We start from the raw sequence: 11,596 nt of genomic DNA, 5'->3' as shown, positions 1-11,596 counted from the left end.
AACAACAATCTTTTATTTCCCCTCAAACACACTGTTCCACTTTAAAAAGACTGGAGCTTCGGAACGCAAACAAACCAGAGAATGTTTCCCCGCAATGGTAGACATTCCCTTTAATGAATGTTTGCACACTTTTGATAAATCCAAGAATATATTATGTCACTGTACACAAACCACAAATTTGGACTTCAGAGCAGACCGACTGCTTTAGACATGAAATATGGCACGTAAATCCTTTTACCCTTCTGTTTCTATATTTTCCATCCCTTAGTCATGAGAATAGATACATTATCATCTATGACTGTAGTGCTGAGGAATGGTAAGTATTATATGTTTAATAACCTGACATGCCCTAGCACTGCTCAGCTGTTTTTCCACCCTGCGGGGAAAAGAGATGCTTCACAAGGAATGCCAGGGATCGGAGGCAAGCCACTGAACATAATGAGAGAGGACTTGAAAGGATTTGAAAGGCATGAGAGAGAGAGAGAGAGAGAGAGAGAGAAATGCTTCCTTTAGTAAACACCAGTCCTCAGTAGGAGTAAAATCATGCAAAGATTAGCTCTCTTAATTAACAAGCAGATGCACCACAGGGCAAACCTCCAATACAGTAGAGTATTAGAGTCCCATTGTTCTGGACACTCTTATTACTTAATCCGAAATTCATTAACATGTGGTCTTCTTCCAACAGATTATGAATCAGGATAACAGAGTTAGTAAGTCATTAGTAAGTCTTCACGACCTTCACATTAACTGCCATTGAGTTTGCTCTTAGCATTCCCTGTGCTGTTATTTGTATGAAGTGAGTGATGTGACAGGCTCTGCTCTGTGTATCTGACCCCTGCATAAGTGTGGAAATATGTATGATATAGACTGCACAGATACACGGGTCCCTGTGGACACTTGTCACCCCCAACACCAGACAGTTTTCTACAGGCAGACTCAGCGTCAGCCAAGCAGGTGAACTGCTCCATCTAGAGGAGGACTGACAGTACTACAGTAAATAAATAAATAAGAAGTATATAATAGAAAAGAAAAATACCAAGACAACACCAAACGGCCATGCTACAACTCTTATTTAAAACATAAACATTTGATTCTGACAGTGAAATTACTTGATAAGTCGTTTGCTGATTTTTTATAACAAATATATAAATAGATTTATAATAACCTGTGCTGCAGAAGTTGCGAAATGGTGCTACACGGCTATCAACAAATCAGAAAATGCTTCTTGAACGTCCACAAAACCTCTCTGGAATGATGTTAGCAACATTCGAGTTCTTCCTTAAAAATTCCACAGACTTTTTCAGTGTGGTTTAGAGCACATATTTCACACATTTATGAGCTGTAAAAATGAGTCTTAACCCTTCGTAGCTAATATCAGCCTCGCAGGTGGCCATTTTAGATGAGTGCTTTGTTACATAGATAACGGTCATTCCACGGAGACCCTGGACACTATAATTCTGTTTCACCAGCAGGCCTATTATTATTTTTCTACTGTCCATTTATTTTCACAAAATAATCGAATTTACACGAATAGCAAGTGTAATTAATTAAAGAAATTAATGATGGAAAAATCTGTAAACTGGACTGCGAATGGAAAAGTGCTAAAATGTTGCCTCTTCCGCCCAGAAAACGCTATACAAAACGGCATTGAACCTCCAGCTTTGCCCTCAGTGGACTAACCGTTGTCAGCTGTCTTCTGTTATCAGGAGTTTGTGATATCTGGTCTGCGACAGAGCTAGGCAGGTTTAGGCCACTGACCTTCATAAAGACACAGCTTTCCTGCGCAGTCAGCCTTGTTATGACTTAAGTTTTTGAGGGGGCAGTTTTAATGAAATATTTTACACGTCAGCGATTAAATTCAGGAAATTTGCTCTCCGCTCTTTATCTCGCCAGTATTCAAATCTCTAACAGTAATCTGTAAGATTAACATACACGATCAGTATTCAGCTACACCAAGGTCATTTTACTGTGTCTTAAAATACATCAAATCTTAGCAAATATCAATGAAGGTGAATAGGTTGGGATAGGTTTTGAGGATAATTTTACTCAGCATGTGAGTGAAATATTAAAATTTAATTATTATTTATTAACACCGGACCTGGACCTGACACCCCATGACCCTGAACTGGATAAATGGTTACAGAAAATGAAGGAATGAATATGTATTAGCATAACTGGACTTGTATCTCCAAGGCTACATAAACTAAACTGGGATACAAACATGCTCAGTGCTTCCACTACCCGAGTCTCTAATATAACCCACGTATTTTGTTAAATGTTCAGATTTCTTAATGCAGTTAAACAAGAATCTGTGATGTGGTAATTCTCTTAAACCTTCATGTATCTGACAAAATTACAGATAAAAAGCAGTGTTTTGGCTGACCAACTTGACTGTAGGTTGAAAATAAAAACAAAGTATATTTTAAAGCCCGCAAACCCTCAAAAAAGTTGGGAAAATGGTGAAACTAGTTAAGTTGAATGATAAACATGTCCATCCAAAACAGCAGCTTTACAGGAGGAAAAAAAACCTTAAATTTCACTGGAAGTGAATGTAAAAAATATTTTATTTATTTAATTTTTATTTTTGAGCATTTCTGTTGTCCCATTCATCATGATCACACAGTGTGAAACACAGCTGCTGTGTTACAATGTAGTAAATTAAATATCCACAAAATTAGACAGCGATAATGTGTATATATATATATATATATATATATATATATATATATATATATATATATATATATATATACATATATATAAACGTAATACATCCAAGCTCAGTATTTGCAAGCAAGAAATGTCATGGCTTACGATTTTGTGCTATTTGTGGTAAAAGTTTCAGACATTTAAAAAACATTTCTCTGTGCAGGACTGCAAGGAATTCAGGTCTTTACCATCTACTGTCCATGTCAGGCAAGACCAGAAAGGACTGCTGAACCTGTGTGATCAAGCCGTCAGATGGCATTGCGTGAGAAACCATCATGCCGCAGTGTAGAAGTTGGTCCATAAAACATTAGTTTTTAGAAAGTATTTCTTTGTACTTCTGTCAGTGAAATATAGCATCAAGAAGATGATTAAATCACAGATTGTTTTATTGCACTTCATAAGAAATCCGGAAATGGTGTTTGAATCTTCATAGTTACTGAATAATGAGGTTTAAGATTAATAAGAAAAGATTGCTTGCAGATTAAGGGGTCTGACTGATGGTCATAGATTTGCTCATAAATTAATAAATGGGAATTCATAATAAAAAAACAAAAATCTGTTTCATTAAAAGTTTTAATTCAACATTCATAGTAAGTTATTCATCATTTTCTAGCTCATATTCAAGCAGAAATGACCTTCTATTAGTTCCACTGTTTTTATCTGTACAGGTGTTAATATAATGCATCTTACATCAGCTCATTTATCATTCATGTTGTACACTGGGTAGTGGATTTGGAGCTTTAATTAGACCTGATGATTTATTCCATAATAAGGGCTTTGGTAACAGAGGTTGAGCCATATTTGCTTTTCTTATGAGAAATTTCATCTGTTTTGAAAAGGGTGTCTGTAAAATATAGACATTTTTGTGGAAAAAACAATGGGTATATGATACAAAATACAGTAGTAATGGGCGTAACATATTTTCTGTAATACATTAGTAAGGGACGGTTATGACGAAATACTGCGTCAATATGGAAAGCTTTCCATCAGAGATGTCACTGTGGTCTATTTTGACAACACACTGCTACAATTAAGATGTATTTGTAGCGAGGTACCAGACAAGGCCCAAGCAGAGAGCAGGACTGACCACTGCTTGAACACAGAGTAAGAGTTCACATTCATTCCTAGATACTTCCATGCAATCATGCAAGAAATACAAGGAAAAACATTTAACTAATGTATGACCAGTGATCCAGAGCCGTCTTCCTAGAAAGTCTACTGATCGCTCTCTGATGGAAAAATGTAGACCAAAAAACCCCAAAAGGAAGTAAAGAACACGTGAAAAAAATGTCCAGTTACAAGCTCTTGAGACAGAAATAGTTCCCATTAGCCCACTGTTCCATTAGCTCTGCATGTGAGCCCTTTGGAGTCCATCACAAGGCATGCTGGGTAAGAGGCACTGGTTTAAAAAAAAAAGTTCATTTCACCAGCGGAGCACTTTATTGCAATCCTCTTCACCTTTGAAGTTCATCATATACCCCAATGATTGGCAGTATGAGCACTTTTCATTCACGTCTTAGGTCGTAAAGTGTCCTGAAAAACTCCCCTCTCACACTCACAGAGACATGCAATAAACAATTCAAATTAATCCTTTTAGGTTAGGTTGTACATTTATATAGATTTACACACACATTTTTTATATATAAAAATTCATATATTTTCAGGAATGTTAATCTGGTGTGTGTGTGTTCACTGATACAAAATAACTTCATATCACATATATCAAAGCAACATCATAAAAACAGTCCTTTCCTCTTTAGAAAAAAAATCCCTTAATAAAAATAAGTTCTATTTGTTTTTTTTATTTATTTTACAATATATTTTCTTCTTTCCCTCTGGCTCCCAGCTGAAGGTAGGTGGTGTGTGACGGGGTCATTATGAGGGGCACTTTGAGCAGCCACACTCCATGGTCGTCTCCAACTCTTCAGAGAAGGAGGACCCATCAGAGCACTTGAAGCTGACTTTCCGTCTGCGAGTCTTGGTGGGTGTGCAGCAGAGGCCTGTGTAGCAAACATGTGGACACTCCACCCTGGGCACTTTACTAGTGGACGTGCAGGTCTTGTGGCCCATGGGACGCTTCATCTGCTCCCGAACCATCTCTCCCTGACAGCTCAATTCTGGGGGAAAGAGGAGAGACATAAACATCACAAATGGAACCTTGGAAAATACATTGTTCGTAATGAGTAAAAGGGAGTGAGGAATTTATAGAACTTCATTCAATTACTTTAATTCAGCTTCAATGACAGTATCATCACCCTCTTTTAAGACAGCAAGAGTAGATAAAACATCACCCCCTTGGCCCTAATTACAATCAGCATGTGTGCTTAATGTGCTGATCTGTTGATGAACAACGGTTGCTTCTGGTGTAGCACTGAAGCACAGAGAGTTGGGTTTCTCCTTCTGGGAAAACAGTGAAACCTTGGGGAATGTGGTCTGCAGTGCGTCATGTCTCACCTGTATCACAAGTGGGGCCTGTGTAGCCAGGCTGGCAGTGACATGCAGCCTCTCCCCTCTCGTCAATTCTGCATTCTCCATGCACACAGTGCTGCCCCCTGCAGGCCAATGGCTCTTCTCTCCTCTCACAGTACTGGCCTGAATAACCCTGCACACACTTGCAACTGTATGATGAGCCCTTGGCCACACACAGACCATGTAAACACCTGCAGAGAGAGAGAGAGAGAGAAAGAGTTTATATTATCTGACAATTTTGCATCTACATATTCTCCACCTTTACATTCACAGTTAAAATCTTATAGTACAAAGTTGGTGGAGATGCCTTAAAATTTAACAGAAAAAGAAGATGAATTAACCAGGTTATCTAGCCAACAGTTAACACATGATACCATCAAATGAGAGAGAGAGAGAAAGAGAGAGTTTGTGTGTGTATGTGTTTGTGCATGTGATCCATGCCTGCTGTTCTGGCAGGGGTTGGTGGTGATCTGCTCGTCACATAGCGGGCCGCTGCTGCTGGCAGGACACTCGCAGGTCACTCCGGCCTCACCTCTCTGTCTGCACGCTCCCTCAGCACACACACTGCAGGAGTGGCAGCCAGGCAGGATTTCCTCACCACCGGTCAGCACACTGCCCAGCTCCTGCAGCTCCCCATTAATCCGTACGTTATGGATGCAACCATTAAAGGACTGAGACGGGCGTTCAGGTCCAGTGCGCAGGCCTGACAAGCTGAGTGTAGAGGGCACCCCTGAAATGAAGAAAGTCTGTATGAATAAAAGCACGGGAATCATCTAGATATCTATCTCAAAAATGCAAAGTTCAGGCTTCAATATGCAGGCTGCTACTAATGTTTCTATATGTCCATTTCTGTAATAGAATTCCACACTCTGAAAAATCATGTAAACAAGTCTAGTTGAGGTTTCTTAACCTTTCTGCACTGTTTTTAAGGCAACGGATATTTCTAGGTTTTATATATTGTTATTTTTCCATGTCTAAGCTTTCTTAGCGAAATTAAACCAAAACAAAACTTCAGAAACCTAACACATTTTATGAGACTACATTTGGGTTAAAGATAAAAGTGTGCACTTTGGATTATTTACTAAATTGTAACTTTAACCAAAGTACACCGTTTTTATTAGCCTTAGATATTCATGTGAGATGTGTGTAAATATGTTTGCTCTGGGTTCTGACCTCCGATATAGAGCTTGGTGTTGAGCTCCACTGTAGGCGGCCGGGGAATCTTGCCCAGACTCTTGGGAGCTCCTTTATCCACCACTAGACTCAGTGTCTGATTCTGGATCAGCAGTTCCACTGTGTGGAAGAATCCATCGTTCACAGACTCCACACTGACACAAACACACAGAAACATAGAAAAAGCGTTTGTTTATTTCTAGGTTTGCCTGAGTGAGGTAAACTGTTCCATAGTCAATGATTTTGCCACCGTGCTAACAGCAAAAATCTACACCTGGTTTATTCTGTGTCCTATTTCACCACAACACAGTGTCATTTTAAATTAATAATGTGCTCTAAATGTTTTTTATTAAGATATTTTGTAGATGGACAAGTGTTTTTATTAACACTCTGTAAAACTTTACTACAGATGCAAGAAAAACACATTTACAGTGAACATAGGTCAGTTAAGCCTTTACAACTTCAAAATGACAGACGCGTACAGTGTGAAGTGTCGGCGTTTGCTTTGTAAATCCTATATCTGCCAGGTGGTGTTTTTACAAGCTCTGGTTTGGCACTGATGGGAAGAACAGGGTGAGAGGAGCTTGTTTTGGCTGAGAACTTTCTCTCGTGTGTTGAGTGGAGCTAACACTCTCTCGTGCTGAGGCCAATGGAGGCAGAGCATGTAGAGGTGAGGGGCTAGGTGTGTTTGGTTTGGTTTTTGGATGAACCCAGAAGAGCAATTCCTTTATGCTTGCTCATGTGAAACCATCACAGAGTGATGAGAGCCCACAAAACACAGGCATGACAGCAAGCTCCTGTCTGCTCAGCTGCACGGCTTTGGCTGGGCCCACATATTGTGCTTGCACCCTGAGCGCCAATAATACCTTAACATTTTCCAGCTTCCCATACTGCGGCCTACAGATGAAGCAACTCCCCTCACCCCTGCTGACGGCTGAGCATTTGTGTTTTGTCTAAGATGATACTGCAATCTGTGGGGTCATGACCCTGTGTGAACCCTATGTGAACTAACAACTTAGTCTGAGAAAGCAGGTCATGTTGGGCTACAGAGACTCACATACTCCACTGGAGGAATTATTCCTGGAGGAAACACAAGTAGCTACAGACAGCTAGAGACAGTGGTTTGGCAGATAGGAGAGAGAGAGAGAGAGAGAGAGAGATGTGTAGTTATGTAGTGTTATGGCTTGTTCTTCTACTCTACCCAATACAAGCTCTTCCTCTATTTTCTGCCAGCTTCTCTTTTCTAAGAAAAGTGCAAAGCACATCCAAAAACAGCATGTGGGCATTACTTGTCAAAAGCCATCTCTTTCCACTGTGAGAATCGTACACTTTCGCTAAACCCACTGCGGGTCAAGTTGCTCAAGCATCGAATTAACAACTCAAACTAATGGGGTGCAAAATCTGGAAGGAGGCTTTGGCTTCTCATACTTCACCGAGCCTGACCATAGGTGGTCCTGTTCTATATCCTCTTTACCAAACAACTGGCCACAGACATCCCACATAGGAAAAAACATAAGACGGAGCAAAAATGTTCAGATATATAAGGCAAACAGGCCAGCATTAAGTTGAGCTTACTTGAGGCTTGTGGCCACACTTCTGTTTAAGCTGGCGCTTCACTGGCAGTTCCATTGCAGAAGTGCTGAGGCCATAGGTGCAGACATAGATCAGACACATGGCCCAGCTATTGGCCAAGCTTTACTGAGGTCTTGGCTCAGTACAGGCCCAATGCAGATGTATGTGTGGTTTTCATTACACACTCATAATTCAATTTTGGTATTTCAAAACATGTTCTTTGCAACACAACGTTCCGTTTGTAAGACCCCCCAAAAAGTCACCCACCTGTCCAATTGTTACATAAACACAACCACGGACGTCTGGATTTATTACACTTTACATTTGACAAACGTCTTTCACTCAAATCAGCCTGAGGTTCTGTACGCTAGCCAAGTGGGGAGCGGAAGAGGAAGGTGGAGGTTAACATATTACAAAACAGAACCAAATCCTGAAGAACGAAAATACACTTAATCCCATCCTAATCCTCTCAGTACATCAGGGCTTTTGTGTGAATCGCTGACAATAGGCTTTAAACCCACTGCACCAGCTGGGGGCAGCAGAGACCAACACAGTCTCACTGGCTGCTCTCAGGAGTGGCAGCGTTGATCAGTATTGGCCTTTTGTCTGCGTTTTGACAGGCAGAAATTTTCCAGAGGTCATAATATTTTTGGAGGAGGAGTGGGGGTGGGGGGAGAGGCTGGTGGGGCTTTTGATGTGTGCCTAGGCTGCGTATTAGCTTCAAGCGCCCCATTATGGGGCTCCATAAAAACAAACACAAAGCCGTTGAAGATTTCAGCGGCCTCGTGTCCCTCCCTCTCGAGTGGGGGAAGTCAATTTCCTGTCAGCTGAAAATAAAATACTCTGTTTTTCCCCCTCTGCGAAACCACATTATGAACGACACATACACAAAGTTAGACACAATTACCGGAGCCTTCATCTCAGAAAGTTATCTAAAATCAGTGAACCTGTAGACATATTTACGTTTTCCAAATTCAATTACCCGGCACTATCATTTGCTTACAGCAGGGTCTCGCCAGACTGGGTGAAGTTGATGTTACACAGGCAGTCGATGCAGTTATGGATTGCAGCTGTAAGCTCAATTACACTTCTTTGGGAGTGGAGCACTATCCTACAAGCTTGTTTAGTGAACAGAGACAGAGTAGGGGGGAAGCAGTTCAGAGCCACAGGGACACTGATACCGACAGTCAGACGTCTTTTCCTCTAGAAAAAAAAGGCTAAATCTAGCACAGCATTTCCCAGATATGATGTGTTCAACATTCTGGTGTCAGCCGAGTGGGCATGTGCCCCTCAAACATTGCTGTGTTTTCCAATGACCTTTTGGTATCACTGCGGGGCAGCAGTCACAAACACCCAGAGGAGCTGAGCACTCGGTCTAAAGACAGGTACAAACGCACCAGTATATTGTGAGGTTTTGGACTTGTTCAATAAGATCAATTAAGAATTCTGGCACTGATTTCAATCATTAATAACATTCATATCAGTAATGATCTATATGACACCATTGTGCATCACAAGGAATTTATGATATATTGATTCACTCCGTAAGAATCATTAGCTAAATAGGAAACCTAGGGTTCATTTAATGGGGTAATGCTCAGACAACACACAGTTAATCATGCTTCTGTAGCTGCAACTGTAAACAAGTGAGGGGGGAGTGGGCTGTCAAGGTAAAATTATGAAAATAAACCATGTACACAGCAGCCTGGTTAAAAAGGATGAACATGGGGGGGTATGCATTATTTTATATTGCTGTCTCTTAAGCATGTGTTGTCCCTCGATTTTGAGACTTTTGGACAGATCTTTATGTTTATTTTCTGAGGCCTGTGTAAGCTGTGCCTGCCCACTCATTTCCAACATGTAATCTAATCTCATCTTCTCGAATCTAATAAAAAAGAATCTAATCTAATCTAAGATATTCCTCTAGCAGAAGACTGCTGATGGAGCTTCTGGAGAGTTTATCTCCAATTTTAATCTAAGAAACCTTTCAGTAACATTTGAGTATTAGAGCCAGATGTGTAGAAACTTGATTCTCCAGGGCTGTAGACTAGGTCTAGTTTCTTACTAGTTCCAGCACAGGCCTTGAGTTGCAGGCCCAAGCTTATCAACCCTAGACCCCAGTCTTGGCCTTAAACTTAGACCAAAATCTTGACTTCCAACAGCTCCACTGTATCCTTCAGCAGCCCCTCTCCATTCACCTCAGATGCTCAAGAGTTGCTCAGCTTCTCTTGGCCGCCTTTCTGAAAAACTGCAGTTTTTCCTTGAGCCTGAGGCTTCAGTCGCACAGGAACTGAGCTCTAATCCCAGGCGAAGCAAAGAAAACAGCCAATAAAAACACACACTGACCCCCCATCACCCCGGCTGTGCTCGGCTCCAGAGCAGTTGACATGACAAACATTGGCCGGTTTCTATTGGGTTAGGCGTGGTGCAAGTCTCAGAGCCCATGCTGTGTGGGTGGAGGGGGTAGCGAGGGCTGCAATTCTAGCATTCTCCTTCAATTTCCTGAGATGTTTCCACAAAAACCACTGCTATCCGCCGAACGACGGCCCACGCGGCTGCTTAAACTAATAGAGAGATTAGCGTGGCATTTGGGAAAGGGCAGAGCATCAGCCAGCATCACGGACCACGGCATTCGTCTAATACTAATGATTCTTTACTGCTAGTTAAGAGTCTGGCCCCTCCCTTCTCTGCACATATCGCTCGTCCCAACCCCCATCCACCGAGATCATTCAGGAGAGATAAGTGTCCTTCACTCTCCGCCAGCTCTCTCCGGGGTCTGATCTGTCTTTCCTCACACCCCTCCCTCATTCTTCACTCATCATTCTTTCCTTCAGTGCCAATCCTCACAAAGACACGCATCCACGATTTTCCCTTGTTTTCTTCTGGCTAGAGTAGGGCGAGTAACTCCGTGACTTCTTTTGTTCTTATTCAAAACATGGTTGGTGTCCATCAGTTTGCCTTAATTTTGCACTAATTAAAGACTAATGGTAATGGAGGAGTTTCTGCTTCTACAATAACAAAATGCATGCAAAATATGCTGATTAAACTTAAACCATCATGTTTATATGACTTTGTTTATGTCTTTGACACTGTATGTTGTTTGTACAATTAGTTTTTTTTGTCATATGATGTTACTGTGTCAGAAACTGAATATTTATATCCACATATACATTTTACTCTATGGCAAAGTCCAAAAAATGAATTTCATCCGAAAAATATATGTCAGCTTTATATAAAAGTTGGTTACATCATTCTTTAAGACAAATTATGCCTATTAGAATAATTATATATAAATATTTATGTGGATTAATGTCAGTTGTAATTAAAGTCTTATCTAAATATCCTTAAAATGAGCTAAAAAAAAAAAAAAAAAGCTATTTTACAGATAACATTGTGACTTACAACATCCTTGTAGTTCTAAAGCAAACGCTGCTCACTAAATATGCCTTAGCTGCATGACTACATTCTGATTAAGAAGAAAATTACATTTTTTGGCGCTTAATTCCTGCAGACAGCCAGAAACAGGAGCAGACATTCTATTCTCCTCTGATCTTCGCTCCACCAGTGCTTTATGACCTCGTCCTGCATTTGAAGTCGATCGCCCATGGAGAGCTGCTAAAGCGGAGCTCTGGGATTCTCCCACCGTAGCCACGCTCTGCATCTGAGAGCCAAG

The 11,596-nt window shown here is 40.9% G+C and overlaps 1 protein-coding gene across 2 annotated transcripts in view; it reads right to left on the bottom strand.

Annotated features, from left to right (window-relative positions):
- Positions 1-2,850: 2,850 nt before the first annotated feature.
- Positions 2,851-11,596, bottom strand: part of slit3 (slit homolog 3 (Drosophila)) — a 182,397-nt gene continuing 173,651 nt past the window's right edge. For both annotated transcript variants that reach the window (XM_066648750.1, XM_066648751.1), the window contains exons 33-36: positions 6,352-6,506; positions 5,620-5,908; positions 5,164-5,369; positions 2,851-4,826 (exon numbers count right to left, since the gene is read on the bottom strand). In XM_066648750.1, the coding sequence (XP_066504847.1) occupies positions 4,585-4,826; positions 5,164-5,369; positions 5,620-5,908; positions 6,352-6,506 (892 nt within the window). In that variant the 3' untranslated portion in view covers positions 2,851-4,584. The remainder of the gene's footprint in view (positions 4,827-5,163; positions 5,370-5,619; positions 5,909-6,351; positions 6,507-11,596) is intronic.

Source organism: Hoplias malabaricus, chromosome 17, assembly GCF_029633855.1.
Source record: "Hoplias malabaricus isolate fHopMal1 chromosome 17, fHopMal1.hap1, whole genome shotgun sequence".
Lineage (NCBI taxonomy): Eukaryota > Metazoa > Chordata > Actinopteri > Characiformes > Erythrinidae > Hoplias > Hoplias malabaricus.
The sequence above is the reverse complement of the archived record's forward strand: the minus strand, read 5'-3'. Positions and strand labels throughout refer to the sequence as shown.